Genomic DNA, 21,352 nt, shown 5'->3' on the forward strand with positions numbered 1-21,352 from the left:
CTAAAATAATTATAAAGAAAATAAATGAGAAAAACTATAGTGTAATAAATATATAAATCAGTAACGTAAGCATTTATCATCAAGTATTATGTACTGTACCTAATCGTATATGGTAAACTTTCATATGGCTGACAGCACACTTGCATCACTACAAACACTTGAGTAATGTCTTGTGCTACACCATTGGGATAGCTGAGATATTATTAGGTGATAGGAGTTGCTAGGCTGCATTAAAATCTTATGGCACCACCAAGATATGTGGTCCTCGGCAACACACGGCTGTACCTTCCCAAAAGCTTTACTTCCAAATGCCATTACCTGGAAGGTTAGGGCTGCCGCATAGGAATACCGGAGTACACAAGCATTCAATCTATAACATACTGTTACTACACTTAACAAAATAAACAGTGACTTCCTAAGAACATCTATAACCCAGTTGGTTTTAATCCATCCTTTTTTTATAGTGCTAAGGGTGAAACCTAGGAACTCACACATGCTAGGCAAACTCTCTACCATTAAGCTCCAACCCCACCTATGCCCATTCTCTTAAAACATTTTTACTATTGATATAATCAAGGTCTTTGGTATCACTAATTTATTTATTATTTTCAATATGCATTAACATGCTATTTAGAAAAGAACAATAGGCTTTTATTATCATGTGTAGCATCTAAGTGTTATAGTAGAAACAGTTTGGTTTTAGAGTGTTCTCTAACTTTTTGTATGTGAAAATATGAAGAGGTCAGGTTATTACATAGAGTTTGAATAAATGGCATCTTAAATCTTATATAGAAAAATAATGTAGAAGAAAAGCATATAAACACCCTTTTTTTTTTTTTTTTTTTTTTTGGTACTAGGGATCCAAGTCAGTACCTTGCACTTGCAGGGCAGGCACAGCACCACTGAGCTAAATCCCCAGCCCAAAACATTTTTTTAAAAGATATAAATATGGATAAACTGGGTGTAGCAGTGCCTGCTTACAATCTCTGCTATACGGAAGGCTAAAACAAGAGGATACAGTTTGAAGCTAGCTGAGGCAATTTAATGAGCAACCTTGTTTCAAAATAAAAATAAATAAAAAGGTCCTTTCTTCCCATGTCTAAATGTCAGTAATCTTATTAGGATCTTTCTTATGTATTACTGACATTTAGACATGGGAAGAAAGGAGCTAAAGGTGTAGGGAAGGTGGGACGGGTAGGGGAAGAACAAAAAGGGAAAAGAAAAAAATGTGAGAGAATGAAAAGATGAAAATAAAGTGTTTGTAGATGGGGAGGGGAGGAGGGGGTGAAGGGAGGGCAGGGGTAAGGGGAAAAAAATGAGAATCAAGACTTGCCATGTAAAGGTACATGATCCCAACAATGAATGTAACTGTACTGTATCCCTAAATGTACCAATAAACTCAATAAAAAAAAAATAAAAATAAAAAAAATAAAAAATAAAATATAAAAAAAAAATACATACAATAACCTATATTTCTAGCGATATGGATCTGTTCTAACAAAATGAAAACATGTTTATTCTAGAAAAGGTTTAAAATAATACAGTAAAAATTTAAACAACATCAAAAGTTATCTAAGTATTGCCATTATTGCTCATGTGCTAGGAACCTCCTGATTTAGAAGAGGGCCTTGTGGGCAGTAAGAAGGGAAAGATCCCATAGAGAAGGATGTAGAATACTGTTTTGTTTTTTGTTTTTTGGTTTTTTGTTTTGTTTTGTACTGGGGATCAAACTCGGGTCCTTGCACTTACAAAGCAGGCACTGGAACCACTGAGCTAAATCCCCAGCCCTGGAACATAGTATTTACATTCAAAGCTAGAGTGAAGTAATTGCCAGGGGTAAAGTAATTGCGGGGGGAGGGGAGCACTGCTCCCAGAATATTACCATCTCAAGTAAGTGTCTCTATACAAAGCTGATGAAAAAAAGTAGAGTTGATAATATAGGTGTTTAGTAGACATGGCATTTAATTCCACTGGCTCTGTAAAATGGAATCATAGAACCAGAAGGAGTCTTCAAGATCATATCACAATTTTCATTGCTTCAGTGAGAAACCTGAAGTACGGATGAGCTGTTACCAAAGATACCTCAGATAAGTGGGAGTAGAATTCAGATTTTCTGACTCTGATCCAATGTTCAATATTTTGGAAGGTTTAAGTTTTTAAAATGTGTGGTAAAACACACACACAAACTTTAACATCTTAGGGCTGGAGTTATAACTTGGTGGTAGAGCACTTACCTAGCACAAGGCCCTGGACTCCATTCCCACCACCACAAAAAAAAATTTACCACTGTTAAGTATACAGTTCAGTAATGTTAACTGCATTCACACTTATTATGTGACCAACCTTTAGAACTTTTTTTTCTTTTTGGCTTGGTGCTGGGGATTGAATGCAGTACCACTAGGCAACATCCCTAGCCCAAGCCTATAGCTTTTATTACACCCAAAAGGATGCTTATTTTTATTAGTATGTTTTTGTGATACGTAATAGTTATATTCACTGGAAAAGTTTTACATACAGATATCATTTCTTGATCATTTTTATTCCTTGTAAATCCCTCTCCTTATCCTTCTCTCACCCTTTCACTGACCCCCTTTTCACTTTCCCCTTTCCTCCCTGTCCTCTGCCAGCTCTCTTTGATCTAACTCTTCGTTTGAGTTTCTCATATGAGAGAAACTGTGCAATATTTAACTTTCTATGTGTGATTTACTTCACTTAATATTATGTTCTCCAGATTCATCCATTTTCCTGCAGATAACTTTACTGCATTCTTATGACTGAATAGAATTCCACTGTGTGTCTATACTTCATTTTTCTTTATTCATATGTTAATGAACATCTAGGCTGTTTGCAGAACTTGACTGTTGTGAATTGCAGTTCTGGAAACATAGGTATGCATTTGTCACTGTAGTATGACGTTTTTAATTCTTTGGAGAATACACCCAGAGGAGGTATAGCTAGGTCATATGGAATTTCTGTTGTTAGTTTTTGAGTAATCTCCCTACTGATTTCCATAACCCAAGAAGGTTGCTTTTTTTAAGAAGAAAGGAATTATATAATTCTGTCTTCCACCCTCTAGCCAGAGAAATGTCTCTGAAGCACAAGTGTGATCATATATGTCTCCAAATCCCAGGGTCCTTGGGATCGAGTCCAAACTCCTTTACATGGCTTGTCAAATCTTTCATGATCAGGCACTAGCTGTCCTTTTGTAACCTTATTTCATGCTGTTTTCCCCTCAAGTTCAGTGGCCAGACTTTACCTGTACACTGAGGCCATGTTCTGTCTCTCTTTTGGAGTTTGCTTCTGCCATTTCTGCCCAGAAGACTCTTCCCCCATTATCTCTAGCCTCCAACACCTTCTTCCTGTCCTTGTTAACTTATGCTCATCCTTAAGGACCCAGTTTAGGCTTTTTTTAGGCTTGCATGCATGTATGCACACACATTCACCCACACCCTTCCTGTGCTCTTCATAACACATTGTAAATTCCTTTGTCATCATAGCATATTATAATTTCCTGTTTACTTGTGTTCCTAGTTTGTCTAGGAACTCTTTCCTTTTTGGTCTAGGAACTGTCGGGGGCCTGGAGTCTATATATTTCTTAGTTGTGTCCTTAGTGCCTAGAACCTAAAGTGTTTAGTAATTTTTTAATATAATTAAACTATTGTTTCCCAAATATTTTCAGATGAGATTGGGTACATTCAGGGTGGTATGGCCATAGATGCAAACATATTTTTAGAATAGTGTTCCCTAGGATATTAAGAGAGATGCCATGAAAAAGGAGCGCCATAGTTAAATAGGGAAATGCATTCTGTATTTTTAAGGCAAGGCATATACTACACTGTATTGCACTGTATTTGATGGCAGTGGTTCCCAAATACCAATGTGCTTGACCCCCAAAATTTTAGATTTAGTGACTGGGGGCCCAGAAGTCTGCTGTTAAAAATTGCCTCAGAGGGCCGGGGATTTAGCTCAGTGGTTCCGCCGCCTGCCTTGTAAGCACAAGGACCGGAGTTCGATCTCTAGTACCAAAAAAAAAAAAAAACAAAACAAAACAAAACAAAAATGGGCTTGGTGGTGCATGACTTTAATCTCATGACTCTGGTGACTGAGAAAGGAGGATCACTACAAGTTTAAGGCCAACCTGGGCTACACAGTGAGTTTAAAGCCAGCCTAAACTGCATAGCAAAACTCTTATTTCAAAAAAAATGCCTTGGGGCTGGAAATGTGGTTCAGTAGTAGAATTACCTGCCCAGCACGTGTGAGGCCCTGCAACACCACCAAAAAAAAAAATGCCCTAAGTAATCCTGATTTTAGGCCAGATTTGGAAACCATTAGTATACAGTGGTTTACAAAGAAAGCTAAAGTATGTAAGCATTTGTGAGGTAGGCAGCAGAACCACTGAGCCAAATCCTTGGCCCTGCAATGCATTTGGAGTAGTGTCTAGCGCATAGTATTTATGCTCTGTCATTGTTGACTGTTGTATGTGTGTGTGTGTGTGTGTGTGTGTATGTATAATATATATATATATGCCACAAAACACATTTTTATGGCCTATTTGTTAGCATTCCACAAAACCTGTTTTGGGAAAGGCTAAATTAAGCCAGTACTATAGTGTCAGCTCTCCGATGATAACACTCAAATGTTATCTCTAGATAAGAGACTTCTGACCTCAAAATTTGACTCTCCATTTGCTTACTGCATATTTTTGGGGGATGCCCAGGAAACACCTCAAAAAATACCTGAAAAAAATCCTAAACCCGTACCTCCTATATTTCCTATATTCCCATATTATTTCCCATCTCCTTGTCAGCCAGCAATCTTAAAGTCAACTTTAGTTCCTCTTTCTTCCTCAGCCCTCAAATCCAAACACCCAATCCTGCTTGTCACACTGCAGAAGTGAAATCCATCCCTTTCTCGAATGAGACGTGCCCTTTCCACATGCTTCTTTTACCTAACCCTTGCTTTTCTGCTGGCAAATTGCTACCCATGCATGATTAAATGTCACTTCTCCACTGTGCTTCTCCCAATGAATCTTTCCCCAGCTAGCCTGAAGAGAAGAACATGTTCATCTTGTCCCAGAGCACTTTGTACGCACCTTTATTATAGCACTTATCACTCCGCACTTTGTGCTTACCTCTGTGGCCTGTTCTCACATCCTCTCCCACTAGCTATTTAAGAACATATTCCATGTGTGAGTCATCTCATATCTCTCCGCACTTGAGTGTCTGGTGCACAGTAGGGGTTCAATAAATGTTTCAGAGAATTTAAACAACTAAGAACATTTAGGACTGGGGATGTAGCTCGGTGGCACAGCGCCTGCCTTGGAAGAGCAAGTCCTGAGTTCAATCCCTGGTACAAAAAAAAAAGGACATCTAAACCTATTATATTTCTTTTCTCTTTCTGCAGAGATTAGTACTGAGGAACAGCTAAGGCGCCTACAAGAGGAGAAGCTTTGCAAAATCTGTATGGATAGAAATATTGCTATTGTTTTTATTCCTTGTGGACATCTGGTCACTTGTAAAGAGTGTGCTGAAGCAGTTGACAAATGTCCCATGTGCTACACAGTCATTACTTTTAAGCAAAAAATTTTTATGTCTTAATCTCACTCCATAGTAAGCATGTTATGTTCTCCTTATTATCCTGATTAAATGTGTGATATAAAGGAACTTTAAGTAATCAGCATTGAATTCCATTAGCATTTGCTACCAAGTAGAAAAAAATGTCAATAATAGTGTTTTAGTTGGCAAGCTAAGCCTGGAATTTCTGGCTTTTTCAAGTTCTTAACTCCTATCATTTATCCAATTTTTTCATTGTTATTCAGTTGAAACTAGACTAAAAAGGATCATAACTGCTCATACTGTGTATTTGTAGTACGCTGACTTAGTTTCTTTACTGTAAGTGAATTAATCATCTGAATGTTTTATTCTTTTCCAATAGGCTTAACAAATGGAGCATTCTGTATAAATGTGGAGATTATACTTAAATCTCTACAGTCACATAATTTGTTTGTGTGAAAAAGGAATGAACTGTTCCACACTGGTGGAAAGATAGGGATATTTTTAGATATTTGTCTTTGTGTCTTAGGATTCTGTCCATTTTCTTTTAAAATTACAAGCATACATGTGTGAATGATTTTAAAAAGTGATTTTGCCATTTCCAAAATGGTATTAATGATAGAATATCTAGCCAACGTTCTGACATTGATGTGAAAGATAAATTAAATGTAAAATGCAAGTGGCAAAACACTGTGTATAATACAAGGCAAAGTCAAGGTGTGTGTATTTTGTATCTATAATAGTGTCAAAGATTTGGAAAGATATATGCACACCAAATTGTTAAATGTGGTTTTACTTGAGGGGTTGGGGTTTGGTCCCAGAAGGATTTTAAGGGGCCCTCCACTTGTCTTTTTTTTTTTCTTCTGTTTGAAATTTTTATACGTATGTATTACTTGTGTAATCAGAATTTTTTTAGAAAGTATTTTACTGATTTAAAGGCTTAGGCATGTTCAAACGCCTGCAAAACTACTTATTGCTCAGCTTAGTTTTTCTAATCCAAGAAGGCAGGGCAATTAACCTTTTTGGTGCCAATATAAAATTTAAATGTTCGTATGTTTTGCCTGCTTTGTGGATGAAAAATATTTCTGAGTGGTAGTTTTCTGATAGGTAGACCATGTCTTATCTTGTTTCAAAATAAATATTTCTGATTTTGTAAAATGAAATATAAAATATGTCTCAGATCTTCCAATTAATTAGTAAGGATTCATCCTTAATCCTTGCTAGTTTAAGCCTGCCTAAGTCACTTTACTAAAAGATCTTTATTAACCCAGTGTTTTAAACATCTTTCAGCTTATGTAGGTAAAAGTAGAAGCATGTTTGTACCCTACTTGTAGTTATAGTGATGGCTTTCCATGTTGAGACTCTCATGGCATCTTGTATCTTAAAGTTCATGTGAGTTTTTACTGTTAGGGCGATTAACATGTATATTGGACAAATGTTAAGTCTTTCCTCTACATACATTTTTTGTTGTTGTTTTCTTAACTAGTAATAGTAGTAGGTATTTTTTTAAATGTTCTCTCAAGAGCCTTAAAAACCTCTTGGAAATGATAAAATAGTAACAGAAGAGTAGTTGTTTTAAATATTTTTAAGAACTTGAATATGCATCAATATGAAAGTTTAACAGTGCTTCATAGAATATCTGAAATTTACATTCTCATGATAGACCTATGTAACAGCAAATAGGGCATTTTACTGCTGAGATCTGTTTGGGAGTGAAACTGTTAAAAATTATATTTTTGTTATATTTTCTAAGAGAAAGAGTATTGTTATGTTCTCCTAACCTCTGTTAACTGCTGTTAAGTGATACTTGTATAAAACATTGCAAATGTAAATGAGATTTGCAAAAATTAAATAATGATTGCCCTATTTTTATTTTATTATGTAAATCTTGAGTTCTCCTTTGCTCTATCTTCCACTTAGGTTTGCTTATATTCATTAAGTTGAATGTGATCTGTGTGGGCAAAGCTTTAAATTTACATTTAAAGCATTCTATAAAGGGAGAAGAGTGTTACATTTTTTAAAATATTTTCTCCAGGACACTTCATGTCCATCTTCAGGTAGGTAGTAGAATCTAGTTGTTAGCCAAGGATGAAACTGAATCGTTTCAGCATAAAGCTTTTAATGTTCTGGAAACTTCAGTTCATTAAGACTCTTCTTTTAAAACTTGTGTTTAGAGTTAAACAAGACCTTTTTTCTCTCTCCATGAGTTGTGAAATTTAATGCATGAAGCTGATGTGGCTAACAAGTTTATTTTAAGAATTGTTTCAAAATGCTGTTGCTTCAGCACTCCAACTTCTAATCAAAATTTTTGGAGACTTAGCAGAGTTTGCCTGTATTCACACTACAAAAAAGCACTGGATCCTTTCTAATTGTACAAAAATTGATGACTTGCAAGGTCAAAAATATAACCAGATCCAAATCACCACACTCTGCCCGCAATAGTTCTCAGTAGCTTACATGTGTACATTTCTTTTCTGTATAAAGTTCACTTTAGGACTTTGAATTCAGCACCTATTTTATTACATTTTAGTCACGTGAAGATTGAAGTTATTTTGTAGTAGTTATTTTATATTGCAATAATTTAGTGTTCTGATCAAAAACCTTGTCTTCACTTTTGAGAAATGATTTTAGCATTTATAAAGTAAATTCCAGTTATTATTGCCTTTCCTGATAGATTTGGTTTTTCCCCCTGCCTTTGGTTAATGGTTGAGGTGGGGTGGGATGAGTGTAGCAGGTGTGTATAACATTTTCGCCATGTGTATTATGATATTTTGTTTTTTGTTATATTATTTAAATTTGGATAGTTTTTCTGTTTTCATCTTAGTGGATAAAAATTTTTTATTTGGAGCTCTGAATGAAGGCTACCTTCCTAATGTTAGTTGTATGAATTGTTTCCTTTAGACCCAAATCATTGTTTTGTTACTGATAACCCAAATGTTGATTGAGGAGAGGTGGAAGGAATGGAAGAATGAGAATATTGTATGTCATTGCCACTAGAGAACTCAGAAAATGGGAAGGAATATTTGACATAGTTCTTTTTAGTCAAATCTACTGTTTAAAAGAAGCTAACCTCTGTCATGCTGGCTCACGCCAGTAATCCCAGCATTTGCCTTTAATCCCAGCACTCGGGAGGTTGAGGCAAGAGGATTGCTATGAGTTCCGGACCAGCTTGGGCTGCATAGTGAATTCAAGACCAGGCTGAACTACATAGTGAAACTGTCTCAAAAAACCAATCAGTCAATCAATTGATAAATAAAGGCAACCATCGCTTCATCTGTGAAATGAGAATAATACCTATCTTCCAAGGTTATCAGAGTTCAAGAAGACCATATCTTTAATGCACCTGCTATAAATGTGAATTCCCATCCTAGCACTCTTTTACCCTTCCGTGGGTTTGCCTTAACATAGAAAATCGGGCTGGAACTTATTATAGTAAGTAAACAAATAGGTCAAACTCTTAAAAATATTTAAATTCTTTAAATTTAAAACAGTTATTCTTACCAAATTCAGTACGGGTTTCCTAAAAAAAATTGACTTAGCCACATCCTAAATAATCAGTTTTCATTTGACTCATACACTTAGTACAATGTAGATTTCTGTCTCAGCATAATAGAATCATAGAGGGTCAGAGCTGTAAGTGACTTTAGAGAGTATCTAATTCCTCCCCTTCATTTTACAGGTCAAGCAACCTGAGACTCAAGGGAGAGTTAATTTGTTCAAAGATACATAGTTCCTTAGTGGCAGAACCCTGACTGGGACATAATTTGAAGGTGAAAAATTTTACCAACCAACCTGTCCTGGGAAGTCTCAAATTCTTATTTTTTTTTCAAGTGTTCTTTCCACTGTACCCTAACTTTCACTACATACTAAATGACACTTTAAAATTGATACAGTAGGACAATCTTAAATACGTATAGCTTCCAATTAGATAATATTACATTAATGTTTGAGTGGTAAGATTCTATTTTGAAGTCTAAAGTTTGCAGAGAGGCATACAGATTTTTGGCATTTACTACATGATTATTATATATCATTTAATGTAACATTGAAATTACTATGTAAAAGCCGGGCCTGGTGGCACATGTCTGTAATCCTAGCACTCGGGAGGCTGAGGCAGGAGGATCAATGGAAGTTCGAGGCCAGCCTGAGCTACATAGTGAGTTCAAGGGTAGCCTGCACTACAAAGCGAGACCCTGTCTCAAAAGAAAAATTTTAAAAATTACTATGTAAGTATATTTTACCATTTTGTCTATACTAGTAACAAATTTGCATTTTTTTATTTGCTGTAGCAGACTTCAATGTAATTTCAGTTGCGATTTTGTGTTTTTCGTTACTGTGACACAATTTAACTTGACAGAATGCCTGATTCTTATATCATTGTATTAGTATTGTGAATAATCATGTGAAATGTTTTGAGACAGAGTACTATATTTGTGAATATAATTTTATGGCTTTTATTTCATTTAGTAGGACCCATTCCATAGATATGGAAAACTAAGAAAATTGATTTCTGCTGTATAATCTGGCATTTGTTGTAGATTAAAGCTTATTTTTCTGTGAATGAAACATATTCAATAAAGTACTATTCTTTAAAATTATATTGTATTACTTTGCATTTGTTTCACTTTTTTTTTTCTCGGTAGTACTGGGGATTGAAACCAAGGCCTTCATACTGAGCTACATGTCCAGACCTTTTATTTTTTATTTTGAGACATTTAAGTCTCTGAATTGCGCAGGCAGGACTTGAACTTGAAATCATTCTGCCTCAGCTTTCTAGTCTGCTAGGACCATGGTCTGCTAGCCACCATGCCCCGCTTGTTTTACTGTCTTAGAATACAATAAAAGTAGCCCTTTTAAAAATACTAAAGTTGAGGTTGGGAGTGTTGCTCAGTGGTAAAATACATGCCTGGCATGCATGAGGCCCTGGATTTAATATCTAGCACCTCAGAAAGGAAAAAGAAATATTTTAAATGTATGAAAATATGAACAATAGTTTTTCCTCTCTCTACAAATATTGACTGGGTTGTTCCAGTAAGGTAGTAGTCACTGAAACAAAATTTGCAGAAGCACATAACCTAAAAAACCACTGTCCCTTTGAGGCAGGCAACAAGGGAGGAATTTTGGGTTTGAGCCTGCAGCCCCTCAGAAAGTTTCAGAAGCTGTGGGCAACAGGTGGGATACAGCGTGAGGGAACAGCTGGCATGTGGCTCAGCAGTAGATCCTTTCCCAGTACAGAGGAGGTCCTGAGTTTGAGCACAGCTCTGCAAAAAAGAAAAAAGAAAGGGAATAAAAGATCCTGGGACCGGGAAATTTAGAAGTAGATACTTTGTGGCCACAGTGGAGGTGCCACAGGAGAAAATTTTAGGTGTAGACTACAAGGGGCTGGTTATCTAATCTTTGGCAATACTACCCCTGCTATGTGAGACCATAAGAACCTTGTCGTAAATGCAGTCTATATTTTTATTACATGTCAATTATATTTTCAACTAATATCAATGAAGATGGGTATTCTTAAAACTTCTATTAAATGAAACTATAAAGTGTAATGAACGCGTACTCATAAATTTCAACAATTACCAACATTTTGCCCATCTTGATTTACTAGTGGCTCTCCCACCCACCCACAAATACTCCTACAACCCAGGAACAATATTTGTTTCTCCTGTAATTACTTCCTTATCTTTTTTGGGGGGGTACCGGGGAATGAACTTGGACCTTGCAATTGTGAGGCAGGCAGTGGCACCATTGAGCTAAATCCCCGGCCCTTCCTTATCTATTTTTAACAGGTAAGAAAAAACTATATAAATGTGTGTGTGTTTTTACTGCTTGGCATGGTAACACATGTCTGTAATACCAGTATTCTTGGGAGGCTGAGGCACAAAGATTGTAAATTCGAGCCCAGCCTGAAAGTTGTGAGACCCTGTCACAACAAATAAGGGTGAATTACCCTTTTAGTAATACCGTTACTACTGCTGAATTTTAATGGACATTTAAACAATCGAAAATCAACTCCAAGCCAGGCATGGTGGCAGATGCAATCTCAGCAATCTAGGAGGCTGAAGCAGGAGGATCCCATCCCACAGCCCAGCCTTGGCAACTTAGTAATACCATATCTCAAAAATAAAAACAAGTAAAAAAGAAAAATAAGGTCTGGGGATATAGCTTAGTATGCAGGCACTGGCTTCAATCCCCAGTGTCACCAAAAAGACAAACATTGCTCCTTTTTCCCCTCTTGAAGGAAAATAAAATCCCCACCACCACCCACCTGACATCATTTGTGGGTTTTTTTGTTTGTTTTTGTGATTTTTGGTACTGGAGATCGAAATTGGATCCTTGTGCTTGCGAGGCAGGCAGCAGAACCACTGAGCTAAATCTCCAGCCCTTGACATTTTTAAAATACTGTGACTGGGGTATAGCTCAGTGGTAGTCCACTTGCCTAGCATGCACAAGAACCCAGGTTAACACCTAGCACCACTGGGGATCAAACTCAGAACCTTGCGCTTATGAGGCAGATGCAGTACCACTGAGCTAAATCCCTAGCCCTCAAAATTTTTTTAACAAACCTTTAAACCACGTTCTTGCTATTTCATTTGGCAGTTTGCTTATAAATTATGGAATATGGTACTTATTAACAGTAGGCTAACTGCATGGTATGTGGGAATTAGTAGTTCTCAGTGTGATCCCAGGATCTGTATGACCTCAAACTTGTAAGAAATTTAAATTCTTGATTATGACACATGGTATGTATCACACCATACACATATATTAAAACCATAATGTGCCCCATAAAGTTGTACGGATATGTCTCCAAAAAATTCAAATTTTGAGGCCTCTGCCCAGAACTACTGAATCAGTAACTTTGGCCTTTAACCCAGATAGCTGTGTCTTAAGGAGCCCTCTATGTTGCAGCCTTAAGTTTGAAAACTAGGGGTGGGGACAAAGTGCAATGGTAGAGCACTTGCCTACCATGGGTGAAACCCTGAGGCCCTGGGTTCAATCCTCAGTACTGAAAAGTTTGAAAACCAGTGCAATGTGTTCTGAAGTATGAAATGAGAAAGAACAGACTGAAAACTACATCAAACTGATGTCATTCTCTGAATAAGTAGCCACCTCACCTGTTCCCCCAATAATTCACTGTTGATCCAATTGTATTTTCTCTTTGAAAATATGCCTTCTGGAGATATAAAATACATCTTGTAAAGCCCCATCAAATGCTACTTTTTAAGAATAGTTTCTTGCATATAGTATACAAGCTGTGGTTGAAAACTGGTGAAGGCTGAGGCAGGTGGATTATCTCAAGTTTGAGGCCAGCCTGAACTACACAGACAGACCCTGTCTCAGAAAAAGAAAAGAAAACTATGGTGAGAGTTTAAGTTTGTAAAATCTATTACATTAAAGGGCATTTTGTCATTAATCCCCCTTAGAGTACTCCCCTCACTTTGAACATGCCCCATCATTCTTGCCACTATCTTAGGTAGTTCTGGAAGTCCTCTTTGGTGTCTTTAATTGCATTGTTGTGGCTGAATTGATTAAAAAAATTGTTTGTGTGGTTCCAGGAATTGAACTGAGGACCTTGCGCTTGTGAGGCAGGTGCAGTGCCACTGAGCTAAATTCCCAGCCCTGTATGTTTACCTTTCATGGTCATTTCGACTTTGGGGAAGAGCAGAAGTCGCATGGTACCATGTCCAGTGAATAAGGTGGGTGAGAACACACCCTGATATTTTTACAAGCCTGACTCCATTGGATGGCACATAGCAGCAGCACTGAACCATATTTTTTTTTAAATCCCACCTCATAAAGACACTTACAAATCTGGACTTCCAGAACTGCTTCAGAATTTGGCAAGAAAGATGACATAGTATGTTCAAAGTGAGGGCAAGTACTTGAAGGGGTAATTGGCAATGTGTCTTTTACTGTAATAATTTTTTTAATTTAAAAATTCACTACTTTTTTGTTTTGTTTTTTGGAGACAGGGTCTTGCTATGTATTTCAGGCTGGCCTTGAACTCACTATGTAGCCCAGGCTGGTCTTGAGCTCACAGTGATCCTCCTGCCTCAGCCTCCCGAGTACTGGGATTACAGGCATGTGCCACCACGCCTGGCCATTTGCTGTATATGTTGATCACATTTTATACATTAAGCTTTAAAATGAGAATGTCTTCAACCCTGACATTGTTGAGTTCGGAGTAGCCCAACATTGCTCCTTGCCATTAAACTATCCTTCACTCGAGCAATGAAAGAGTTAAGTTTTTGAAAGCTCACTTAGAAGTGCTAGTACAACAGCTACCAGCTGAGATTGTACAGAACAGATCTGCACTTCTAGAGAGAGCCAAAGCTTCGGTGAAATGTGAGCCATTAATTTGGAATGAGATTTCAGAGTTGAAACAAGTCAGCCTCTCTAATTCATAGTAATTAACAATTCTGAACTCTTTTTTTATTCTGAAATTGATAAAGTGTGGCAAAGAAGACAAAAGAGGGCTTAGGCCTTTAAACATCTTCAGAGTTGTACAAATTCACACTTATACATCTACATTGGTCTCTACTGTGACCAAAATAAAATTCTTAGGTGAAACTAGATGACAGCCAGTGTGCTTAGTTTTCTTTTCTTTTTCTCCAAAACACTGATTTATTTATAACATACTTGCATAACCAAGCCATTTGGCTTTGTAATAGATTTGGTCTGCCTAGAGATTTTTTTAAAGTAGTATCCTAGTTAATTTGAGATTTCCAAGACTCTACATGCACCATAACTAATGACCACAACCTGTACTTGTTAACTTTAAGCTTATGTATAGGTATTGGAAGAATAATGATTAAAAACAAGAAATAACACAAAGCATTGATAATTATTTTCCTTTGAATTTCCCAGAAGAAGTAAATTTGCAGAGAAAGACTAAATATAGTTATTGAAATAATGTGTATTGGATCAGTGATCTTGCTTCAAAATCTAATTCTTATTTTAGCAGTCTTTTCTGTCCCAAAAGTTTGGCAGTATTGGCGATCAAACCCAGGACTCATGCATGCTAGGCAAGTGCTTTACCACTGAGCTATATTTCCAGCCCCTACTACATGTTTTTTACATACAAAATTACAGATGTTCATTTGTTATGTAAACTTTTATTTTGTAGTCATTTTTCTTTAAGTGTGTGTTGTGTTTCCTTAGCTTTATTCTGTTACTAGGTACTAGGGATTTCTTTTTAATTCCATTAGCTTATACAGGAGGCTCTACATTTTTGGCTAAGACATCAAAAATGTATTTTCTCATTAAACAGTGGAATTTTGTTTCATAGAGATTAGGCTCTGCTTCTGCCAGATTATTAACAATTGTATTAAGGGAATAAAAAAAGAAGACTGAGTATGTTCATGAACACTTAACTGATGTCTCAGAGGACCTAGTATTAAAAGCAAAAGACTCCAAATCTATCTCCCAGCATAAAGTAATCTTTTGAAGTAGAGAAAAACTTGATAAAATCATTTTATTTTTCATTAAGCAAACACTATATATGAATTTCTTAGTAAAAATTTAACAACAAAATTTAACAGGCTCGTGTTAATCATAAAGAGAATGACCTAACTCATCAGGAAAACTTGTTTCTCTTCCAATTAGGTTCTGTTTTTGTTGTTGTTAAAATGAATTATTCTTGCTATCTTTATTCTTTGTTTTCTATAATAAACCATAGAAATTGTATTTTATGTAAGCTACATGAGTAAGGTTAAAAAACTTACTGAATATGAGTTATAAATCAATTCAGTTATCTGAAATGAAGTATAATGAAAATATTAATATATGGGATAATAAGTTTTGTTCCACCTACCTTAGAGGTCAGTTGTGAGGATCATATGAGAAAATGTATATGAAAGAGATTGAAAATGTATAAACCTTGTACATAATTTCAAGAAATCATTCATCTTATTAGATTTCATTGAACTAATTATTAGTTTCACAAAAAATGAAACAGTTTTGGACCAGTACCTGATTAGTAAGGGATATAGGGTGATGAAATTCATTTGTACAATTTCTTGGCCATTTCCATAGCTCTCAAAACCCTTTATGTGCATTATCTCTCAGCCTTCCCCTCTATATGGTTACTCTTTGTGTTTAAATTAGAAGTATATGGGTAATGGCATGGGGATAATTGGAGAAATTTTTGCTTTGTACAGTTGTGGAAATTATGTTTTTTGTTTGCTTGTGTTTGTGCTGTACTAGGGATTGAATCCAGGATTATGTTCCCAGATTTTTTATTTACTATTTTGAGACAGGGTCTCACTAAGTTGCTAAATTGTCCACGCTGCTCTAGAATTTGTAATCCTACTGCCTCAGCCTCCCAGAGTGCTGAGATTACAGGCCTGCACCTTCACAACCAGATGAAAATGATGTTATTAAACCCTGCTGTACAAGCAGCCCTAAAATAGGGGCTGGAGGCATGGCTCCATGGTAGAGGATCCAGCCAACATGTGCAAGGTCTGGGGTTTGACCCCCAACCCTGAAAAAGAAACCAAGTAAATAAACAAGTGGCCCTAAAATAAGTAGATTTGGGTATTCAAGTCATCTCTGTTTTCTAATGTGAAAATAAGAATACGTAACAGATAAATTTAGGGATGACAATTTGAACTTCCAAAGGATCTCTTGATATGTGATAGAGATGTCAACCTAACAACATCTCTAAAACTAATTTTTTAAGCACTACATAATTTATTTGACAACTTTTGTCTAAAATGGTGGTTTATTATAATTCTGCACATAAGAAATAGCCACAGAAAAGGTGATTTGCTCAAGGCCATACAGATAGGTAGAGTCAAAGCCATGGCAAAACCCCTCACTTCTAGTCTTGGACTAAGCCATTAAGTCTCTCATTCATTATGTTCCTACCATCTCTGTAATTTACAGCTGAGGAACTCCAGACATAGAGGTTATGTGACTCACCTAAATCATATGGTGAATCACAAGTCAAGCTGTTCTTATAGGCAATGAAGCTGTTTCTAGTTAATTTTTGGCGTGAATTAGCTAAATTGGCTGCCTCACTCTCTGACGTTCAAATTCAGGCTCTTTTTTGGATGGCAAGACCAGGCTGGCCACATGATATTAAAATAGGTATATGTTGTCTTTAGCCTGCCTAATGAACTAGAATAAAGTAATTCTAAATCACAAAACTGCATCTCTAGGTCTAGGGATTTAGCTCAGTGGTTCCACTGCCTGCCTCACAAGTGCAAGGTCCCAAGTTTGATCCCCAGTACCAAAAAGCAAACAACAACAACAACAACAACAAAAAACCCTGCATCTCTGATGTCACTAATTTGGAAATGGAGCTGGAGGTCTAGCTCACTGGCAGAGTGCTTGCTTACCATGTGGAAGGCCCTGAAGTCCATCCTCAGAACGAGGGTGACAGGGTGGGTTTGGAAATGGAAATGAGAATTTTCACTGCAATGTCAAGGAACACCCTGGAAGTCAGGAACCATGTCTTCCCTAGTCACCATGTTCCCAGTGACTAGCACACTATAACTGAGTTAACTTTTGTTCGGAACATAAATGTATAAGCAAAGCAGTGAATAAACAAATGAACAAATGAACCAAGTGGGACGACCTCTCCATCTAAAACCCTTGCACTGACAAATATACAATTCAATATCGATACTGATTTTCCACCAATTTCATTCTTTCGAACAAACACTAAACATCTACTATGTGCCAGCAGGCTCTGTCATAGAGTGCTGAAGGGCAATAAACCAATTTAAACTGCTGCGGGGAGGTCTCAGAAAATTTTTCTGGAGAATGGACCCCTTCAATTAAAGAAAAAGAAGTGAATTCTGGCTGGGAAAGGAACAATACAGAACTCAGAATCATGAAAGTCTGAATGTGTGGAGAACTTAAAGGTATTTTTTGTATTATTTTTGAGACAGTCTTGCTATGTTCCCTGGCTGACCATGAACTTGTGATTCTCCCACCCCATCTTCCTGAGTAGTAGTTGGAACTACAGGGATGCACCATGATGCCTGGCCTTAAAAGTGAAGTTGTTTTTGATACCGGGGATCGAACTCAGAACCTTGTGCTTTCAAGGCAGGTGGCTGCACCACTGAGCTAAATCACCAGCCCAAATATGAAGGTTTTAAAGGAGAGGTGTGAAAACATTTATTGAGACTCCTAAAGGGAGTGCATTAGGTCTCCTTGGTTATACATTTAGGATAGTTTGGGTCTCTCCTCCATAGATTAGACAGATTCAAGCTCATATGATGGGTTTCGAATTTCTGAGCAGGAAATTCGTATGTTAGGGGGTGGTAAGAAAAAGAATATTTATTCGCCAGGCAACCATCATCTGTTCTAAGCCTTTGCTGTAGCTAGGTGAATTATGTGGGTTTTCTCTAAGTTCTCTTGTATTTGAAATATATACTCAAATTAAACCACCTTGTTTAATGAATTTAATGAAACCTTGTTTCATTTCATTGTTAGCCTCTACGACTGTTAGTCTCTTAATCCCATTAATCAAATTGTGTATTAAATGCTTGTTAGGTACTCAGAAATTCTGGAAGGTAGGATGTAAGTAAGTAAGACTCCGGGGCCTGGAAGGTATTGCTCAGAAGTAAAGTGCTTGCTTAGCATGGAGAAGAGCTTGGATTTTTGATCCCCAGCAAGTTGGAGGAAAAAGAAATCAAAGGCCCAGATGAGTATAAATACTGTGTGATACAGTGTTACACTGGGTGCTATAGATGATCGCCACAAGAACAGACAAACGAAGCTGTGACCCGAGGACTGGAGGAAGTTTTATGAAAGCAATGCCCCACCAAAGCTAAAGGATCTGAGGTTGTCCAAGTCTGGGATTGTAGAGGATACATTTCATATTATTTTGGGGTTTTTCTGAAAAGTTGATGGAGGAAGGAAGGACCCACTTGGCCTAGTATGCTGTAGACTTGTATGTGTGTGCTGGCATGTGTCTTAAAATATTTTGATATATTTCCATACACATTCCATTGAATAATAACTCTTCAAAGCCTGCTGTAGTAGGGCACACTTGTAATCCCAGCACTTGGGAGGGTGAAGCAAGAGGCTTGAGAGTTAGAGGCCAGCCTGGTGTGGAGGGTGACTCCAAACAGCATTCCATCCTGAAATGAATTTAGTTTGCTGTGGTTCCAAACATACAAAACATAAAAGCCAAAATTCACTGAAAGCACTGTACAAGCACTCCATCTGAAAATGGTCGATTAATTCAGGTGACAAATGGGAAATTGGAGGAACTGAGCAGGTGCTTCATGGTGGTAGAAGGTTCCTGGTAACCTTTGTGTCTCAGTTTCTCCATCTGTCTGTAGGGAATAATTGGTCTTATGGAGGTGTTATGAAAAATAATTAAAGTTAGTAATGCACTTCGCAATCCATGGATGAATCCTGCTTTCAAGGTGCATAATTACACACTGCAATGAGTCTCTCAGCCTTGCCTCCTCTACTCACACACTAATAAGTATTCAAAATGACAAAATGATACAGCTGACGTAGGTCTCATTTGTTACTACTGCATTATTTAGCCAGCGATACCAACTACCTTTAAAATAGGATGCAGCCAACAGTGGTAGTTTTGGGAGCTTCAGGATTCTTAGTCTTTCCTTTTGGGGAGGATAAGCCATCCAGATATCGCTCTCCCTTCATTTCTCATCTTTTCAATGACTCACTCATCTCTCTGACAACAAACCCTCAAGATCGTAAAAAAAAAAGTGCTAGGGATGTAGCTCAGGGGCACAGTGCCTGCCTGGCAAGAAAAAAATGATCAGCTCAATGGCTTCATTGAAATCTTAAAGGAGGGCCTTCCTCCTTTTTAAACTTAACTAATTTATTACATTATTTGCAGTGTTGAATATACAATCCAAGGCCTCACACATGCTAAAGGATGTCTTTTTATTTTCAGGACTGAAGATTGAACCCAAAGCCTTTGCACAGTGCTATATCCCCAGCCCTTTTTATTATTTATTCATTTATTTATTTATTTAGAGACAGGGTCTTGCTAAGTTTCCCAGACTACTGGGCTCTAGGCTTTCAGTCCTCCCGCCTCAGTCTCCTGGAGTGCTGGGGTTGCAGTCAGCAGCCACCATGCCAGCCTTGAAATTCTTTAAAGGACTTCACAGCAGGAGAAGAAAAGATGCTGAAATCAGAACATCTAGTTGTTGAGTTGGGAAAAGAGGAGAGATAGCGCAAGACATTGTGACAATATCTCCATCTTTCTGAAGGGGAAATCAAATTGAGAAAACCTCCATCCACCCCCTAACCCCTATCCTGGGCAGCCTTCCCATATGTGATCCACCCCACCCTGGTATTAGGGATTGAAACTAGGGCCTTCGTACCAAACTACATCCCCAGCCCTTTTTAGTTTTTATTTTTGAACAGGGTCTGGCTAAGTCGCCCAGAAACTTGTGATTTTCCTGCCTCAGCGTCTGAGAGAGTGCTGGGATTACAGGCATGTGTCACCGTGCCTGGCCCCACAAACTTCTTGTTGTTTTGCCAGTTGAAGAGAAAACAAGAGAATGTAGTATCCCTCCCACTTAGAAGAAAAACAACATTCAGCTTCTCTCTCCTAATGAACATGGATCTTTAGGGACTCTTTTTTTTTTGTAGTGCTGAGGGTATAAACCCAGGGCCTTCTGCATGAACCACACTCTCAGCCCCCTTTAGTGAAATCTCAATGTTCAGAGGAAAACATACTTTCAGGTGGCCCAGAAAATCTGAATGTTTGTTCCAAGATGTAATATGAAATAGAATGTAGAACTATGCGTATAAATCAAGCCTTTTTCTCCAACTAGATTTGAATTTTACCCTTTATCAATATGTGTGACAATTCTGATATGTGAATCCCAGGCAAAAATTTTGTTTCTTCTCCTTAGCCCCAAAGTTCTGACTGAACCACCTGGAGTGAGGTGTTAATCTCATGTAGAAACCATTACTTGAATCACTGTCCATTGCTAAGGGCTAATTACTGTCACCAAACTAGAACTTTACCAGAGTTGGTTAATGTTGCTTTTTTATTCCACTAGTAGGAAATATTTCTCTTTAAATGGAGTAAGAAACACAAGAGGGCTTTTGCCCTCCTTGAAATCCTGTAGCACTGCATATGTTTCTCACTCTAAGTGCAGAAAACTTTTGAAAAGTGTCTATTTATATAACATTTTGAAATGACAGAATTTAAGAAATGGAGGACAGATTAGTGTTGCCCTGGATTGGGGAGGGGTGGATGGAGGGAGGTGGGTGCGTTTAGAAAAGAGCAATAAACAGATTTTTTTTGAGATACTGGAATTGCTCAGAATCTTCATTGGTGGTAGATACATGAATTATATACTAAATCAACATAAGAATAATTACAAAAATTTAAAATTAGTTATAAATGTATATGTACACATGCTTATAACATGCAGGCATAAATGCAAGTAAAATTGGGGAAATTTGAATAGATCCAGTGGATTTTATCAATGTTGATAGTCTGGTTGATCAAAACACTATAGTTTTGCAAGATGTTTTTGAGGTAGAATAGAAGAAATAAAATAGGTAGCAAGGAGACAAAGAAATTCAATTCTGTCTTCTTTTTTTAAAACTCCTGGTCATCCGGGCGTGGTGGCGCATGCCTGTAATCCCAGCACTCGGGAGGCTGAGGCAGGAGGATTGCTGTGAGTTCGAGACCAGCCTGGGCTACATAGTGAGTTCCCGGTCAATCTCAATTACATAGTGAGACCATGTCTCAAAAAACTAAAAAATAAATAAAACTCCTGGTCAGATCCCTGTTCACTTCTGCACCAGGCATGTTAATCATTTAAGGAGTGTCTGTATTACAT

The 21,352-nt window shown here is 37.3% G+C and overlaps 1 protein-coding gene across 2 annotated transcripts in view; it reads left to right on the plus strand.

Moving 5' to 3' along the window:
* Xiap (X-linked inhibitor of apoptosis) overlaps positions 1–8,711 on the plus strand; it is a 47,470-nt gene extending 38,759 nt beyond the window's left edge. For both annotated transcript variants that reach the window (XM_010609948.3, XM_033760197.1), the window contains one exon: positions 5,404–8,711. In XM_010609948.3, coding sequence (XP_010608250.1) covers positions 5,404–5,597 — 194 coding nt within the window. In that variant the 3' untranslated portion in view covers positions 5,598–8,711. The remainder of the gene's footprint in view (positions 1–5,403) is intronic.
* Positions 8,712–21,352: the final 12,641 nt, after the last annotated feature.

The sequence above is a fragment of the Fukomys damarensis genome, unplaced genomic scaffold, assembly GCF_012274545.1.
Source record: "Fukomys damarensis isolate Sample0158 unplaced genomic scaffold, DMR_v1.0_HiC HiC_scaffold_39, whole genome shotgun sequence".
Classification (NCBI taxonomy): domain Eukaryota; kingdom Metazoa; phylum Chordata; class Mammalia; order Rodentia; family Bathyergidae; genus Fukomys; species Fukomys damarensis.